The sequence below is a fragment of the Coffea eugenioides genome, chromosome 11 (genome assembly GCF_003713205.1).
Source record: "Coffea eugenioides isolate CCC68of chromosome 11, Ceug_1.0, whole genome shotgun sequence".
NCBI lineage: Eukaryota > Viridiplantae > Streptophyta > Magnoliopsida > Gentianales > Rubiaceae > Coffea > Coffea eugenioides.
The window spans coordinates 52,678,615-52,697,850 of record NC_040045.1 but is presented as its reverse complement, the minus strand read 5'-3'; the positions used below and the strand labels follow the sequence as shown (position 1 = coordinate 52,697,850).

Genomic DNA, 19,236 nt, shown 5'->3' with positions numbered 1-19,236 from the left:
CAAAGAGTAATTGACAAATGAACTGACTGACTGATGCGGAATTGCTCCCACTGAAACCATGCAATATGCGATATGCGGAACTGTTTCTTAGAGTGAGAACCCCCAATATACATACATACATATACATACATACATTTGTACACGAACTTTTGTAAACATACATTTGTACAAGCCCTGTGCTATCAAACTGTACAATGACTGCATTCTTCACAAAGACACCCCATCCACTTTTTAACATTTTCGGGACTGAAAATAAAATCGTTCCGCTTGTTATCTTTTTTACAAAGACAAGTCGGTCCCATATTGTATTCTATGTGGGGTGGGAAAATGGATATATATATATATATGCAACTATACTTGGAACTGACTCTTATGCACATCATTTGTTTTGTATTCTATGTGGCTGTAGAAAGGCACAAGCAGCGGCGGCATTAGGAGCAGGATTTGATCAATTTCGAATCCTGGAAACTTTTAGCTCTGAAAAAGCTCCCAAAGATACAGCCTATTGTTTTGGCTCCTTCTGCCTCAACAGGAGAACCTGAGTTGGGTATAACCCGCAGCAGGCTTTGTCCAATCTCACCTCGCACCGAATCGATCGTCTTATCATCAACCGGATTCCCCGTCACATCTGTAACATAAAATGTGTCTCTTACTTTTCCGCCTTCCGTTGAGATCTCTGCTCTTTTTATGGACAGACTATTCTCCCTAAATATCCTGGTTATATCTGACAGGAGCCCTACTCTATCTTCAGCGCACAATTCCAGCTCCAGACCCTGCAGACAAATTTTCTTTTGAGAACATAGATCTTTATTTGTCCTTCTGGAAGGTGAATTCTTAAGCATACGTACGCTACCACACCTCAGAGGCTCGCCTTTCAATTGCTGCTTCAAGACATTGCACAACCCGTTCTCGTTCAGCTTCCAAGCTTATAGGAAGCCCATCAACATGCCGAATGTAGTATTCCTACGTGTATACAATGGCAACTATCTTAGAAGATTCGTTATGCGTGCACCGGAATATCAATCATAATTTCATTAGTTGCAATTTAGTAAGTAGAAGATCCAGAAGAAAACATTTAAATGTTCCGAAAACCTTCCCCTTCTGAAACAAAAGTTGCACTGACGAGCTCAACTATACTCAGTTCAAATGCATAATGATGTTTTAGGCTTCGAGCCAACAGGGAAAAGATCAAACATAGGAATTGTGAAAGAGATTGACTTTACCTGGTAAGCTTCCATCCTCCTTGTGTGAACGACTCCATGAAAAACAACATACTGCATATCTGTCAGAGTGCAGATAATATCGAACAGAAGCTTAGGCCGATCTTTTGACCTCATGGTGATCACTGTGTAATCCTTTTCGCTACAATCGAACACTGTAACTTGAGGACTAGAACCTTTTTCCTCAGCTCTGCCTTGTACTCTTTCCACCTTCACATAGTCTCTATCAGCAAACATAATTTGGTGCAACCTTCTCCCCCTGTGAGTGACCCCAGGAGGTGAAAGCGTCATTTTTGGAGACCTCATATCACTGTTTCCTTTAAGAACACTGCAAAGCAGTGCCTTTATAGTGGCAAGACGCTTTGGATCTTCAATAGCATACCCTGTGCTATCATCTGCGACATGTACCACAGCTGCAGCTCTGGCGTTGTGTGTCCAAATCTCAGCATTCACCACATTGCAGTGAAGATCAGTAAGGACTGCACAGACCTCAGACAGTAAACCGGGCCTGTCAGTTCCAGTTAGCTCAATAGACGTGTGCTCCTCAGAGGACATCAGTCCAACAGTTCTCCTTAACAAAGGTGCAGAAATGTCATCACTCTCTAGCGTCTGAAAATAAGCAAACCAACATAGAAATATTATGTTTAAGATGATTCTGAATGAAAAAACTAAGAACAAGCAAGATGCCAAGAATAGAGAGATTTTCTCAACAGTCTCAGACACCAAATTGGCCATATTAGAAACGAATTCTATTCCAAAATGAAAATAAAGGCAGGATAAGTACCTTCAATTGCTAATTTATGAACTTTCCAACATTGAAAAAGTAACTTAATTCCTCATGAATAAATCTAACCATGCAAGTTCAACAGAAATTTCTAAAACAGTCCTGCTGCATTCATTATACACAGGGTGAATCAGTTATTTGAAGCAGGATGAAACCAACTTTCAGAAGTCTTTCAGCAGAGTTTACCTTTTTGATATGGTTAATGACCTCTTCCTCCTGGACTTTATTCCCACTACGATCAATTACATTAAACACTGCAACATTCTATCAATTGATATAAACATATAGCAAATGAAATGAATAAGCACACACACATACCAGGGTAAGGTGATTTTGTTCGCCAGTTCCAAAACAATAATCAGATTAGAACAGTTAGACAAGACTCATACCATCCATGAACCATCCCCCATCTGATGAGATGTATGCTTTTGTGATGACAAGGTCCAAGTCGGTTAGAACTTGTACGACGTGGAGGAGAATCCCATGCTTCTTCACACTGTCAACCTGAGTGAGGTTCAGCAAGAATCATAGTCATAAGCCCAATCGAGTGCTGTAAATGTTTAAACCGTCCCTCGTTATCTCCCTGTATTGTAAACAGGACCTAGGACTTACTAGTGTACTAATGGAACTACTAATTCAGAGAGTAAGAAACCTGTATAATAGTTGCATCCTCGCAGGAATCATTGTCAATGACAACTCTGCAACGAGAACAGACAAATGAAATGAAGCAACAAAGAAGACAATACACCACTGAGTAAACAGTAAAGGTAAACGTAACAGGTTAGATAAAATCAGGTACAGCTCTCCTGAAAATGAAAAAAGCATAAAAGAATTGTGGATGGCAGCAGGAACCCTAGAGAAAAAATAGTATAGTTTTTCAACCAGATAGTCAGCAAAAAAAAAATTCTCCGTCCCCTTTTAAAAAATTAATTCTTAAAAAAACCATAAAAGAACAACTTCATTAAGCAGTACTACTAATTACTTGTCCAACTCTCGTTCCAAACATTAATTTTCTTCCAAATAGTAAATTTAACCAGCCACTACCAATGAAACTTGCACATCAAAAAAAATAATAAGGGAGAGAGCCAAGGGGAGGGGGTAAAAACAAAAAGAAAGGGGAAGGGGGAAAGGAAAGATAAGAGACTTGGAAGTTAAAAGTGTTAAACAAAAACATGGAGCAACAGAAGAATCTAAGGAAATGTTAGCCCCTGAAGGGAATCCAATACCAAAAGGAAAACTGAAATTGTAGGCCAGCCAAAAAAAAAAAAAAAACAGAGCGCTATGGGTTTTGTATTTCGTCTTTTCTTTCTTTTCAATTTAACCGCCTTCACTTGACACAAGAAACCCGGCAAGGCGGGACGGGGGGGGAGAGAGGGGGAACAACAACAACAGCGTAATGCTTGAGATTGAAGAAACTATCGTAAAGAGGGGGGGGAGAGAGAGATAGAGAGAACAAGGGACTTGGGAATAGATAAAGAAATGAGAACGAAGGGAAACCTGGGCGGGTTCATCCTCCTGAGAAGCTTTGCATATTCGTCGTCCATTTTCCTGGGGTAGAGTAGTTTTTCAAGACAAGTAGTGCAGCGGAATTTTGTCGCTGGAATTGAAACTCCGAGATGTATGGAGTGTGGTTGAAGAACAGTCAATTGGCGGTGCCTTTGGTGGGTGGGTGGGTGGGTGGGTAGACGTTTGATAGCAAGACTCCGGAAGAAAAGAGACAAAAATTGAGGATGGCAGAGCAGGATAGTCATGGGGACGAGAGAGACCCGAGGCGGGGGTTGGGACAGACGTGTGTCATTGACGTATCCAACGACGCGCGCTCTCTCTCTCTCTCTGAAGTCTAAACTACTTCGTGCGTGACCGTTAACCTGAACGCTGCTTATGTTTAGGTAAATCCTGTCTGCGTGTCTACGCGACCTTATTTGTACAGTGTGTCCGTTTCAAGATTCAAAGTCTTGCCAACACAATAGGTTTGTTTGAATTGAGATGATTTCAGATAAAATAATTTGTTTCATAAATTTTAATTATTTTTTTATTTTTTCAATCATTTTTTTATCTCATATATATTATATCATAAAGAGTATTATAGTAATTATCTCAAATAAATCATTCAAATAAACTCTTATCCAAACAAACTGAGTTGTTTTAGTATAATTGAGGAGTTTCAAATTCAAATCTCTCGCTTATATTCCCCACCTTTATATCATTCAATTCATTTTTTTCCCTATGTCCACTGTAGTACCTAGGATTATCTTCCCGAGATGATCATCCTTCCCGGACACTTTTCGATTTGAGAAGTTACCTTGTAGCTTAGAGATCCTGTAAACGGAGTATATTTGTGATAAGATGTGATTGACATGACATCATTCAAACTTTTACAGACCTATGCTTTTGCAACAACAAACCTATAAACGACTTACTGCCGCATCCTGTCTTATCAATGCGGTTTGAACGCCAAGAACAATTTTTAGGTTCTATTGTAAATACCCCATTTCTTGAACTCTAGAGGTAACTAACTGCTTCTTAGCTCTCGTACTCAAAAATTCACTCCTGAATTGTCAATTCTTTCTAACTTAAGCATTGGAGTTAAATTGGAGGAATAGCCCTGCCTTTGCTTCTGATCTCGTACTAGAAACCAGAATTAGAGTTTGCCGATTTCCATTTTTCTCCAGAGCTTTGATCGTGACTCTATGTCCACCAATAGTTCATCAAACACACACACAACAATTTTTATTTATTTATTTGTATTTCTGATAAGTGGAAAATTTTGACTTCAGAATCTTCTACTTATACAAAATAATCAACCAAAATATTGCAAAGAAGTTTTATTCAAGCGTATGCACTGCAAATTTAAATTCAAAAGAATTTGAAGAATATAAGTAAAAATGATAAATGGTAACGCTTGTGCCTATTAACAAAGGTTCAAACTCCAAAGAGTTAGAAGGTTAGGGGTCAAGTCTTAGTGAATTTTTTTGCCTCACATTATTTGTAATGCGTATATTTGTAGTACTATTTATTTTTTTGTATATTGATTGTATTATTTCCACCATTGTGAAGAAGATACCGTGCAATATTATCAAGGAGTTAGCTGGGAAATTCGCTTTTTCGATTCTAAACTTTTACACTAAAATCAATTTTGTCCTTCATAAATTTTTTTAATCAATTCAATCCTCAAACTATTTTTTCAATTCCAATACATAACTCTTTGTGACGGCACCACCACATTTAACATCTTTCCCGCAGCCATCCCGGGTAAAATTGTCATGTTAGATCACGTTCCTGCGCATGGTACATCAAAGGATCATTAAGTTGCAGCAAGAACAGCCGCAACAACACTCCCGATCACCACCCGCCTCCTAGACCCCTTGAGCAATAATGCTTCATGAAGAAGCGCTGAGCTTCCCCGGATCGAGCTGACCTGATGAACTCGGCGTGCTGATGGGAAGAGCGTGTTCCAACCCTGCAAGACAAACGAAAATGGGATCTTTAGGGTGACTGACAGGGGAGTCCCGAGGTGGTCCCCGAGGACACTTCGACGGTCAAATTAGTTTTCCGATTAATGGAATTCACTAGGAGTAAAATTGTTGGGAGTGCTTTGGTAATAGTGAGCGTACCTTGTGCAGTCGGTGTGCGTTACCATTTATACCTGCTTGTGAGTCCGACCTCCGTATGTTTCGGGATCTACCCAGAATAGTCTCAATCCCGCGCTGAGGGAGATCCCCCCCGTTCTCTGCGGGATCGTTCTCTGGAGCCCTTCGAAACCCTAGCGGCGGTGTGCCCCAGGATGGTTCCCATGGGCCTGAGGTCCGACCCAGCTCGGGCCTTCCTGGGCTGCCACGTGTCTCGGCCCAGGACGGGGCCTCTGCACCTCAGCAAATACACAAAACAAGCCGGTGCCATTTACACCTCATGCATCTGAAAATAGATGCTAGAGTTAGATCTCGCGCACTTATCCATCAATCTTCACGGAATCCCTTATCAATTCTCAGGAAAGATGGCCTTTTTAGAACCATTTATCTAAGAGAAAATAACATATATGTTAGATGAACGAAAAATGTCCCCCTTCCCTGCCCCAATTCCCCACTCATTCTCTCGTCAGAATTCATCGATCACTAAGAGAGTAACATACATAGGAACCCAGCTCCTCTTCCTAATCAATAGCGGACATTCGTCAGTAGCAGCAGTCGCAATCCCACCGGGTGGTCAGTGCAGCCACAGCCGTGAATGCTGATGGGTCTCTCTTGGTGCAGTCCGACTTGACCCTGGCCGGGATTGTGATTTCTCTGACTTTGGCTACGCTTTTGTTGGTGATCTTCAACCCGGTAGTGGTTCCCGCAGCACATTACTAGATCATAGCAGCACCGGATCCAGTAAATAATTAAGTCATCATGTATAATGAGTTATCTTCGTTAGTTTACAATATATTTTCTTGTCAGCTGCACATTACTGGTCAAGTAGCTAGTTTTTTATAGTAATATCCTCTTGGTGCTCTAGTAATATTGGTCATGTTCTTGCCCTTTCGTTGATTTCTTGGAATCTGTACTGTGGAATTATGCATATAAAATCTAGAAGAAACTTGTAACAAACTTGTGTATTTCAACTGTTAAATTTACTTATACATAAATGTACTAATTGACTATTCCACAGTCAGGAAGTGTAGGAAAGATGAATAAACAAAAGGATTACGGAGATTCAGAGGAAATGATAGTGGTGGTTTGCGGTGGTTTTTGGAATGAGGTGACTTAGATCTATTCATTTTGGTTTGGGATAATTTCAGAAACCTCTCCTGAGGTTTCCAACAATTTCATTGACCTCCCTAAGGTTTTGAAAATGACATAAACCTCCCATAAACTTATAGTTGTAGTAACATGATCAGCCCATGTCAGAAAAATGAGCATTAAAAAAATATTTTGAGGAGTGAGATGATATTTGTGTTCCACATATGCCCTTTTTGCTTATCCTCAACTTGTATTAGTAAATAATGAAAACTATTAAAAGACATACATAATTAGTAAATTCTAGCAGGTGTAATAGCAATTACGAAAAGTGCAGTAACAACAACTTGAAGCTTCAGTTTGCACAAATGGCTAGTGCAATGGCCATATCTTAAGTTTCTTTCAAACGCATATAAACGGCTCAAGCAACTCAAGAAATAATTTATTTTTAGTGTGATTATCTAATTTTGAGGTAATAAAAAGTGGCAAGGCTAGAACAACTAAAGACCATAGTTAATATGATACTCATCATAAATGTCACACTAGGTGTTGCATCTATATTCATCCAAAATATAAAATCAATTGGATAAACTCTCGTAACAAATGTAAAAGTGCCATGACATTGTACCAACCATTTTAAGTATTTTCTGGTTATATAAGAAGCAAACCAGTAGTACTTGTCAGTTGGATTGTATTTGGAAGAAATGTATGACTGTTGTTTGATGACTACTACTGTAACTTTACTAAGAGATAATAAGCAACAACTTATTAGTTGAACTAGTTAGTAAGGCAAACATAAGTCACTTGACATTAGTTCAAAATTGCTATAATTGTAGCAGTTGTAGTACTACATAACTATCGATGCAATCCAAGATAGTTTCAAACACCATCTGCCCCAAATGAATGAGCTAGATGGTGAGGATTGCAAAGCCAAATTTCATGATAATTGATTGTTTGTCACTAATGCCAACCATATACAAATGCATGAGTGGATATCATGTAAATAATCTTAATGCAAATAAGCAGATTTTAACTTGATGAGAGCCATGTTTTTCTCCTTCTTTTCCCTCTTTCCATATTCTCCAAGTCTTCGGATAATATTGTCATTGTGTTGCTCTCTGAAGTCATGTCCAATCACAAAAAATGACTCCATATTGGTGCATCAATTAGTGACATTTCTTAAGTGTAGTTACATTGGCTTATTAGAGATAGAACTACAATTAATATCATTTAATAAGTTCATTTATTAAATGACCTAATTATATTTTTCCAGAAATTCGTTTCTCATCACCCTTTTATGCATAAGGGCAAAGTAGTAAATTCATTCCAGGTTACATTAGCAATGGGCCCCAAAATCAGTTGAGGGGAAGTTAGTGTTATTTTCGAAACCTCAAGGGAGATCAATGAAATTATCCCTTTTGGTTTTGGGTAGAAGTGTAAAGGCAATTCATGGCTGCAGAAGGAGTGGTGGCAGGAAATGGGGCAGGGACGGTCATCAGAATGACCATCATTGAGCAGTTAATGGCCATGATTTGGCCAAAAAATTTTGTGCGGTCCAAATAACAAATTGTACATAGATTTTCACACCGTGTGTGGGGCCCGCAAAATTTTGTACTAAAGTTACACGTTGTGCAAACAAAATGACGCCGTGTGTAACCAAAGTTACGCGCCGTTGAAAATGGCCAAATTAGCATTAGCGTAACAGGTGTGGAGAACTGAAGATGTAATCATTTAATCTGAGGGGACAATATCATATTTTTCTGACATGACAAATTTACCCCTAGATGGCTGTGGAAAAAATGTTTGGAGTTGCGATAATTTATTAAAAAGTACTTTTCTAGCAGAATTTTTAATAAAAGTATTTATTAACTGTTTAAATACTTTTAAATATATTGTTTAAAGACATAATTCAATAAATACTTATTGTATTGAGTAATGTGTAATTTGAAAATTTTTAAAAGTGTTTATCTTTTATTTGTTTCATAATATAGGATAAAATGATTAAATTTGATGTTTTATTTTTTAAATCACAAAAGTTGCTCCAAAAGCACTAAATTTGAGCTTTTGTCAATAGTGTTTTTAATACTAAAATTTCTATTCATGATTTTATGAGATTATGTTTACTAAACACTTGAAAACTACTTTTAATACCTAAAAGTGTATTTTTATCAAAAGCAATGCAATTCCAACCGGGACCTTAATATGGGGGTAAAGCCATAAAAGTCTTAACTTTGGAATGAAAAAATAGTTTGAGGACTGAATTGGTTAAAAGGGAAAAAAATCACGAAGGATGAAATTGATTGTAGTGTAAAATTGAAGGAGCGGAATGGCGAAATTTTTTGGAGTTAACTAACATGTGTCCAATAGACACTCCCTTTATCTATAAATTTTTTAGAAAAGTAAAGCTCTATTTTGGAAATGAAACTTAATGCAAGGAACAATAAATGTAGACCTATTAATTTTGGTGCACTAATTTACGAGTACTAAATATGAACTTTTTTTTTTCCACTAAAGAGGGAAGAAGAAGAAAAGGAACTTGTTCTCCAAGTTCAGACGACAGCGAGGCAGCTCGTTGACACGCAACATGACATGCGTATCTAATCTATCCAAGGCCAATTCCATGATGGATCCATCCCATTTTCCAAGTGCACAATGATGTTGACAGCTGTGATATGCAAGCCCTAAACGTGGACATTCTCAAACAACACATGGCTGGGTTCCCTAATGACGACGGAAATGCATCAAATCTTTTTTTTTTCTTTTCCCCTTTTATAAATAAATTCCGCGAATGTAACCTCGTTTCGTTTCAGCCGTACGATCACCCATTCATGACGCGGAAGCGGAACTCTTCAAGGAACCAATCAGCGGCCGGTAAAAAAAGGGGGAAAAAAGAAGAAGAAGAAGATATTTTTACATCTGCGTCGGCATCTGCATCGTAATCCAAATTTCCAATTTCCATTCGGCGATGTTAGTTATAAGGGATAATTGCAGAAACCTCCCTGAGGTTTCTGACATTTGCACTGACCTCTCCTGTGATTTGAAAAATTACACTGACCTCCCCTGAGGTTACTAATCCTTTGCAAATTCAGTCCAAACGATTAAAATATTGTTTTAGGGAGTGAAATTAGAATTTTTTACCAAATTTGTCCTTTGTACTACATGTCCAATAAATGACAAAATATTACAAATCAATTAACAATTAATAAATTTTAAGGAGTATAGTTTATAGGCAAATACGCATTACCTATTTAAAGTACCGGCTCTTTATGGGTATTTTACTTTCAAACATTTAATTTAATACAAATATTTACGCTCAAATACATATTTGTATTTATTTTCAAATATTTAATTTTTGTTATATACAAAAACTACCAATCTCTCTTCCGTAAAAATATTAATATAACACTTTTTTAATTTTAGTTACAAATATTTATGTATTTAACATAAATTAAATGATTCAAAATAAAATACCCATAAAGAGCCAATACTTTACTCATGTAATGGATGAAAGCCATAAAGAATTAATACTTTATGGACCATTTTTTTAAAAAAAAAATATTTAATTTATATTAAATAAATAACCTACCGATTTCCTTTTTTGCAAGAATATTACTGTAACACTTTTTGAATTTTACTTACAAACATTGATATATTTATCATAAATTAAATGTTTGAAAGTAAAATATCCGTAAAAAGTTGGTACTTTAAATGAGTAATGCGTGTTTGCCTATAAAGAGTCGGTAACTATTTAAAGTACCGGTTCTTTAAGGGTATTTTATTTTCAAACATTTAATTTAATACAAATATTTACGCTCAAATACAGATTTGTATTTACTTTCAAATATTTAATTTTTGTTAAATATAAAACCTACCAATCTCTCTTCCGTAAAAATAGTAATATAACACTTTTTCAATTTTAGTTACAAACATTTATGTATTTAACATAAATTAAATGATTCATAATAAAATGCACATAAAGAGTGAATACTTTACTCGTGTAATGGATGAAAGTCATAAAAAATTAATACTTTATGAGACATTTATTTTTTTAAAAAAATATTTAATTTATATTAAACAAATAACCTATCGATTTTCTTTTTGCAAGAATATTACTATAACAATTTTTGAATTTTACTTACAAATATTGATATATTTATCATAAATTAAATATTTGAAAGTAAAATACCCGTAAAGAGGCGGTACTTTAAACGAGTAATGCGTGTTTGCCCATAAATTATACTTCTTAAAGTTTATTAATTGTTAATTGATTTATAGTACTTTGTCATTCATTTGATATGTAGCACAAAGGGCAAATCTGGTATAAAATTCTAATTTTACTCCCTAAAATAATGTTTTAATCGTTTGAACTAAATCTGCAAAGGATTAGTAATCTCAGGGGAGGTCAGTGTAATTTTTTAAATCATAAGGGAGGTCAGTGCAAATATTAAAAATCTCATGGGAGGTTTTGCAATTATCCCTAGTTATAAATAAAGCATCTAAGGCTAACCATTTTCCAGCCGGCGTCCCTCAAAAACAAAAGCAAAAAGAAGGAATTGATCAATCTCTGTCAAAACACTAAAAAATAAATAAAAATTTCCACGCAATACCAAAAAAATGATTACGTTGTTTATTAATTTTGAACATTGCATCATGACTCTATGATGAGCGAACCAACCAGTATTCTTTTTCCTTTTCTTACAGAAGTAAGAAATTGTTTAATTAAATATAATCTCAAATTTAAGCTCAAAAGCGGCCACTTTTGAAGTAAATCTAGGGACTTAACTACCCAACTCTTAATCCCCCAAGAACCAACCAGTATTCATTTCCTAGTTTGTTCACGTTAGATCCAAACTCACCTTATTATATTTATTAGTAAAAACATGCCAATTAAAAACGATACGCCCACGTGCGCATGCAGACGCTAATTGTAAGGTGATTTTATAAAATATACAAAAAAAAAAAGGAAAGAAAAGAAAGGAGGTATAATTAAAGAAGAATTGTGAAGGGCGGCATCGATTCCTATGAATAAATAAAAATGGTAGGATGGGGATGAGGCACCCATACATACTCAAAAATTTTTTTTCTTCCCTTGCAATTTCCAACTTAAAATTTGTTCCAAATATCAATAATACCCCAGCTGTGTTTGTGGATATTTCCAAAACGTATTGCTACTTTCTCTTCTTTTTTTTTTCTCTATTTAGAATTAAAGCAGTACTGTTAGTTGCAATATGCTTCTAATAATACGATAGGGAATACTTATTGGAAATTCAATTTTACTTTTGAGAAGTGACTTTTAGAGATTTGCTTCAATTCATTTATATTTCTATTATTTCGGCACGCACACACTTTAATTTATTACCGATCATTATTGCATTTTGACACTTACCTAATTTATTATTTCAGTACACACTTTAATTATTTTTTCTTTCCCCTAGTGAGAGCAATGCTTTTCCCACAATCACAAATTAGCCTTGACTTATTTTACTTATGAGTCGGTAATTGCCTCCATTGTTTTCCTCTTGGAGGCCAGTACTGTAGTCAAAATTTCCAACAATAAAAGAACTGAAATTGATTGACAAAGGGCCAGCAGGCCATATTCAATTTTGAGGTGACGCGAGAGAAAAGACAATAAATGAGTGGGAAAATTAATAATCCATTATATTTTTAATTTATAACAAAAAAAAGACAATAAATGAGCAGTGTTAAACATCGACAAAAAGTATAGATAGAATATGATACGATTTGATAGATGATACATGAGCAAATTTGAAATTTAAAATTTAAATTCGGATGAATTGTCATCTTTTCAATAGTGATGATGTATACATTATTAGTGTAAAAAAATTAATCCAATCAATCATTTGTTTATGATCAAATACTTTTTTTGATCCCTTATGATCATATACTTAAGTAGGAGTCAATATGAAACCAGCCAAGAGGGGCCCAACTATAAATAACAGCTATAAATAATTATGGGCTGACTCTCAGACGTTATTCCGTTTCGGAAAAAATGACTCTCAGACGTTATTGATTCGGACCGTTCACCAACGAAAGCACAGGCTTAAAATGTAGAGTTTGAAGAATATCACATGATGATCTAGACTTGGGTAGATAGGTTTTCAAAGATTTAATAGCTCAAATTGAATCACATCACTTGATAAAAAAATGATGTGGCTTGATTTGAGTCAATTTTTAAAAATCGAATCTACTTAAGTGTGAGTCTCGCATAACTCTAACACAATGAATGAATGTGAGAGATTTACGTGAACACTGAAAGCGTTTACTGTTTAGTACATATTTGTACAAGCAATTTTTTGTATACATTATAGGATGTTCAATACGTGTCACACTGTTTAGAAACGGGTTTTAACAAGTAAACCTCTCTCAAATAAAAGGGTTAGGACTAGCATGCGCAAGAAAGAAAGGAAAAGGAGTTTAGGCCAAAACATAACCAAAAAGAAAGAAAGAAAGAAAGGGAAAAGGGGAACAAAGCATTACGTGGTCGGAAGCATCCGGAAGACCATTCTTAAAATAATGCTGTACTGCAAAAGGCCGGTGTGGATTCTGGATTGTGATAAGGTGAAGTGATTGATTTATCTGTGATTGAGACGACAGTCTATTTGCTTTCCTGAGATTTTTTCCTGCGAGAATTGCACACATGGCCTGTTGGCCATCGTACGATTTATACTGCCACCATTTACAGAAAGGCAACTCAGTCTGCTTCAAGAAAGCGCACAGTACTATATAGCCAACCACGCCAGGAATATCGCTTAAGGGGTGTCACCTCACCAAATAATTACTATAACACCATGGTACGATGTATATGAGATAAGAAAATGTTTGAAAATATAAAAAAGTGAATTAAAAAATATATATATTTTTTAAATTTTAGTCAAAAGTATTAAAAACTCGAGTATTAACAGCAACAAAAGCAATAATAATAATAACAACAATATTAAATCCTTTACACATCGGCTAACGCAACTCCTTGAAGCGGATTTTCAAGAATCATATAATTTGGAGAGGACAATTTTGAAATGCCACGCTTTTAATTGTTGAGCAAAATAACTAGAGAGAAAATGAAAACCTGTGGAGAAAGAAGAAAGAAACCAACGCATGAAACTTGTACACAATCCCTTTACTCCTGCAGCTGCCCAAGCGAAGAGTCTGCTGCGCATGCCTAGTCAGTCCTAGTTACCCAGCCAGCCTTCCCCCCGGCTGTCGCGCACGAGAAATCGGGACTCCAAAGAACTACTAGTATTTAAATTCAGTAAAAGTGATCATCCAACACGTGGAACCATTGCAGAACCCGACCGCTAGACACATAGTGGTATATTTTCTCTTGTACCGCTAGTAGGAGGAGGGAATTTAGGGGAGTTGAGGAATCAACTCGTACTCGTACAGCTGGATGTAAGTAACATGATCGATGATATCTTCGTAGAACTTCTGCGAGGTTATGGGTTAAGACGTCGGAAAAAGTCTATGCTGACTACCTCCACTACCATCTTTGTCTGCCATCCTCATCCATCCATCTACAGTCCATGTTTCGATTTGGGTTTACTGAACATGCTGGATTGACTTTGGGTTCTCAATCTATGGCGGCCGGTCGATCGAGATTTCAATCAATCAAGACTGAAAGTTGTTCTGGGATTGGTTTGTTCGTCTTGGGCGTGTCCTCTGTCTTTCTAATTTACCAGTAATATAAAAATTTGGGAATCCAGGCAGAATTAAATTAAATGCAGCCCCCAAAAACATAAAACGAAAAAAAAAGGAGCTGTCTTCAACCAGCTCCATCATGCAATAATTAAGCACAAAGGAAAATGTCTACTACTTCTTGGCACAGGCCCGCCCGCGGGTGACAAATTTGTTGGTATCTTTTGTTAGTTTCCCTCTGCGGGTACGACTGAAATCTTGCAGGGTCTGATCGAGTAAAATTCCCCCAAGCTAGTTTAAAAAAAAAAAAAGAAACACTCGCTAGCAGGTAAAGTGAGGTCAACTCGAAAACATAAGACCGCATAGACTTTTGAACAATGATAGGATTAACGTTTTATATCGGACATGAATTGTACACCGCGATGGACGCTTAGCTGCCACAAAAGACCATGCTCAATTTTGAAATTGGATGCACTGCTGCATCATCGGACTCCAGACTTCGTAAGAGCATAAATGAAGTCTAGTTAAAAAGCAAGAACCAGCGGACCCTTCTGTTGTTGAACGCGAGGCTAACCATTTATGGGAGTTTGATCAACAGAACGCGGGGAGATATTGCGTGCATCTGCCTGGTACTTGCAGCAGAACTCTGGGAACAAGCTGCCTGCTGTGCAAGGTTTAGTTGAGGTTGAGATTATGGATAAATACGACCAGGAGCTCCAAATTGCGCACGTGCATATAGTATAGGGAGGAGCCCGTGAAACAGGAATATTTATATATATATAGTGCTCATTAATTACACGTCACGAGCATGGTAAACTGGATACTTCTTGCGATGCGTCTCATTCATCTAGGGATCTTAACATATATCAACTTTCAGTGCTAATGTTTCCTTTCTCGAGTAGCAAACGAAGCAGTCTGTCCCCGTTTGGATTGATATTTTTAGAAATTTTTGTAAAAAATTATATTGTAACGATTTAATGTATATAAAGTAGAAAGATCATTTCAAAATGTGTTTACCAACAACGTAAATTTTTTCTTCACAAAAAATCACAATACAAACAAAGTTAATTCTTGATCCTGTACTAATTACAAGGAAGACGAAGACTTTTAGTTTAAGAGGAGCTTTAATCCACGATGGGCTATGAATCAAAACAAGTTCAAGGGTAGAATACTCCACCTAAATGTCAATCAATACAAGGCTGAAAAAACTTTCGGTACAATGCCTAAATGTCAATACAAGCTAAATTTAAAGGGTTCCACGGTATTCGTCCGTTTCTGCCAACGGAAAAGCCTTGAATCAAGTCCATAACGTTCAGATGGATGATCATTCTCCTTCATCCAAACATTTAATCAATCTAGAACAAGTAGTGCCTTTAAACATGCACTAAGCCCCATAAGTTTCCCACTAGAAAGTCTATCAAAGAATTGTCCATTATGAAGGCCGGGCCAGGCCTTTGATCTTGGTCACAGAATCTACTAACTACAGTTTAACTGACAGATTACAATTTAGAGTATCGTTAGTGTGCAAACTCCGGATACGCACAAATTTTACCACAATAAACAAACAATAAGCTACTAATCATCCAGCATCGAAGAAAAAGACTATTTGATTGCAGAATATAGAAGAACAAAATAGGAAGAGGGCAACTATTTACACAGGAAGAGGGTAAATATGGCTATTTAATTCTGTTTTAGCAGTATAGCAGTAGTGGAGCACTCAACGGAGATCTAAGGAGAACAAAATGCATACAACAATCTTTTCCTAACCACACAAGACCACTAATTAGCCGCCAAAGTTTTTCCAACCTGCACATCCCAGACCACAAGCAGCTATACAACAGTCCTCACTACTGATAACAACATCATCTAAAAGCTCTACAGATTTATACAGAAAAAAATTCTTAAAAGAAAAGTAAATGATCTCAAGCACCTGTATCACGAGACTTGGGTGAAGCTGCGGGAGGAAGAAGACTGGGGAACTAAATGCACTCCCACCTATGCTATTAGCCACATCTGCGTTCATATTCTTGCAGGGTAATACGATACAGAAACAGCTCTTTATACATATACATATATTTTTAAAAGAAGAAGAAGAAGTAAAAAAAGACGACCTCTAGCTTCACAAAAAAGATCAGTATTCTCTTTCCCTTTAATTTGGAGGGGCCTCCCATTTATGTTCTTTTTTACATTAGGATAGTTTACTCTGCAGAAATCTATCTACTACTGTCCTGAACCTTGAGAATTATCGTTGGGAGATGGTTGCTGTTGCTGTTGGTCTTGGTGCTGTCGTTGTTGCTGGTGCGCTCGAGCCTGCCCCATATGCTGATAAATCTGGCTCAAGGTTTGAGGGTTCAAAACCCCAACATGACCATCTTGTGATAGCCCCAGCTCCAATCCAGGAAGCTGCTGCTGCTGGTCAGTAGCAGCCCCCAGGATGGAGGTGAAACTCATAGGACCCATGTTGTTAGTTGCAGCTGGCAAGTCAAAACCAGGAAACCCAAGCTTGTGTAGGTAATTTGAACATTCAGTGCCCAAACTGGTGGCTGCTGGAGCAGGGGAGGATGATGACTGGAACCCGAAACCACTGACAGCTCCAGAAGCAGAAGTAGGGGGCCATATCCCTGCAGTTGTAGTGGGCATTCCCATATGGGGGGCTCGTAACAAACTCCCACCGACCATTGGCCAATTGGTCCTACTAGCACTGGTGCTACCCGCTCCTTGACCTGACCCGGCAATATCCATGTGTGGGGGGTGGTGTGCACCCAATTCAGCACTGATCTTTGGAGGATGCAGCCCAGCTGACATGGAAACAGAGCCCCCTGCTCCAGCGGCCGCAGCGGCTAGAGCGGAGGCCGGTATGGTCCCCGTCCCCGTGGCGGCTATAATGGATGGTTCAGCCTGCTGTAACAGCCATTGGATTGTTTCTCCATCGGATTTGTGACCCAATTCTCTGGTGAGCTGGAAAATTCTGGCGGCGCATAAGGCTGGCATCCTTATCCTCCTCCCTCTGCCTTCCACTTTGGTGTGTCTGTCTTTGTTGGAGCTTCTTTTTGGGGCCAACTGGTGTGGCTTCTTAGCACTAGTAGTAGTATTTTCTTGCTTGTCTGCAATACAAATCCGGAAGTCTTTGATCTCAGCAGGAGGAGGAGTAGGGCTGTTGTTATGATTAGTTTCACTCATGATGCTGCTGTTGTTGTGGTTTGCGTTCAAGAAGCTTGGCAGTCCCACCGCATCTTGCGGCGGCTGCGGCTTTGAACCCTTGGGATCCATGAAAGAGGGTTGTCCGACTCCAATTTACTTCTACTATACGGAGTACTAATTAATTCCTAATCACCAACTAGTAAACAAGTAATTTTCTTATTTATTACCAAAAAAAAACAAAAAAGAAAAGTTACTTAATAGTTAATACAACCAACTGGTATTTACTAGCATTATCTATTACGAGCACTGGTAATATTTTATACTACTACTTTTTATAAATAAATAAAAAATTTTGGGTAATGGAGGGGAGGTGTTCAAACGCGGCAATTGGCAAAGCAATGTGAAAGAACAAAAGAGCAGGTGACTAAATGTTGGAGATCACAAAGTTGCCGGTACTCTTAGACCTTTGGTGCAATCGTGCAGCCTAATTGATGTGTGAGTTTTTTTTTTTTGGTCTTTCACTCCGTACACCACTAATTGGGTTTAATTAACAAACATCAATATTCCCACTTAGCCAGTAAAGTGGGAAAGGGGAAAAAAAACACACAATACTCCGACCCGACACCACAATGGAAGCCGCTTCCCCGTCTTAAATAACTTACTCTTGGGAGCAAACGGGTCTAGTTCAATTGAGTACCTCGTAAGCAAGCTCGATTAATATTCCAGCATGAAAATGTGTTGATCGAGTTTGAACAATTCAAGCTGTTTGATAGGTGTGAACTTGAGCCTACTATGTGAAATTCGAAAGTTCGTCAAATTTAACTAATCTCAATCGAGTTTCACACACACACACATATATATTTAATTTTTTATTTATTAATTTAAAATATCTATTATTTCCTTTGTTTAAAATTATATAAAATATAAATTTATATTTTTAAACTCGATTTGGCTTGATTAAACTCGAAATAAATTCGATTGGATTTGATGGGTACAAACTCGATGAGTTTGAACTCAAGTTCGAATCCAATTTTCTTAATTTTGATTCGATTCGATTATACCCCTAGTTCGAATTCGACTTAATTCGATTGCATTTCTGCTTAATGCTATTAACTACTCCCTTCCTTTTTTTATAACTGACGTTTAAGAAATTGGCTCTAGTGTACTTTTATCTGTCGTTTTATTATCCCCATACAGTATTAATTATTTTTTCACAATTTTACCCTTTTATCTCTCTTTTCCAATACAGGTTCTTAATTACTACTCCTAGTAATTATTACATTGCTTTTGGCCTAGTAAAACAGCACCATTTAATACTCTAGTGAGAGAAAACATGGGTGAATTGGACAATTAATGAGGATACAAAAAGAAAGTAGTTTACAGATTTAAGCAATGAAAAACTTTTCTTAATTGGTGTGTAAAATTTTAAACGTCAGTTATAAAAAAAGGGAGGGAGTATTAAGTTAATTCTTTGTTGAGTTCGAATCCAAATTTTTTAACTCCATTCGATTAAATCTTAGTTTGAACTCGGCTTAACTTGATTGCATCTCCACTTACTGCTACTAAGTACCAAGGTACGGCTTTATTACTATGGTAAAGTAGGCTTGGTTTACGGGCCCACCGTATTTTGGCCATTTAATGTTGCTAAGTGCTATTTGTGTCTGCTGTTACCTTTGCCCGGCAAACTGCAAATCCCGTCTTCTATAGATGAGTTGTACTTCGG

General features: G+C 37.1%; 2 protein-coding genes across 3 annotated transcripts; both read right to left on the bottom strand.

The window, feature by feature from the left end:
• Positions 1 to 31: 31 nt before the first annotated feature.
• Positions 32 to 3,672, bottom strand: LOC113751493 (ACT domain-containing protein ACR6). Of its 2 annotated transcripts, XM_027295522.1 has the most exons (7): positions 3,502 to 3,672; positions 2,657 to 2,702; positions 2,394 to 2,508; positions 2,191 to 2,258; positions 1,224 to 1,829; positions 859 to 963; positions 32 to 773 (listed from the first exon to the last, which is right to left on the bottom strand). In XM_027295522.1, the coding sequence occupies exons 1-7, from the start codon at positions 3,546 to 3,548 to the stop codon at positions 432 to 434; spliced, it is 1,329 nt and encodes a 442-aa protein (XP_027151323.1). In that variant the 5' UTR covers positions 3,549 to 3,672; the 3' UTR covers positions 32 to 431. The 2 variants fall into 2 exon arrangements, with proteins under 2 accessions (XP_027151323.1, XP_027151322.1); XM_027295521.1 differs by lacking the exons at positions 2,657 to 2,702; positions 3,502 to 3,672 and having other exon boundaries at positions 2,191 to 2,268; positions 2,394 to 2,502.
• A 12,350-nt stretch (positions 3,673 to 16,022) lies between these two features.
• LOC113752999 (transcription factor TCP20-like) lies at positions 16,023 to 17,661 on the bottom strand. The gene has a single exon (XM_027297071.1). The coding sequence runs from the start codon at positions 17,640 to 17,642 to the stop codon at positions 16,593 to 16,595; it is 1,050 nt and encodes a 349-aa protein (XP_027152872.1). The 5' UTR covers positions 17,643 to 17,661; the 3' UTR covers positions 16,023 to 16,592.
• Positions 17,662 to 19,236: the final 1,575 nt, after the last annotated feature.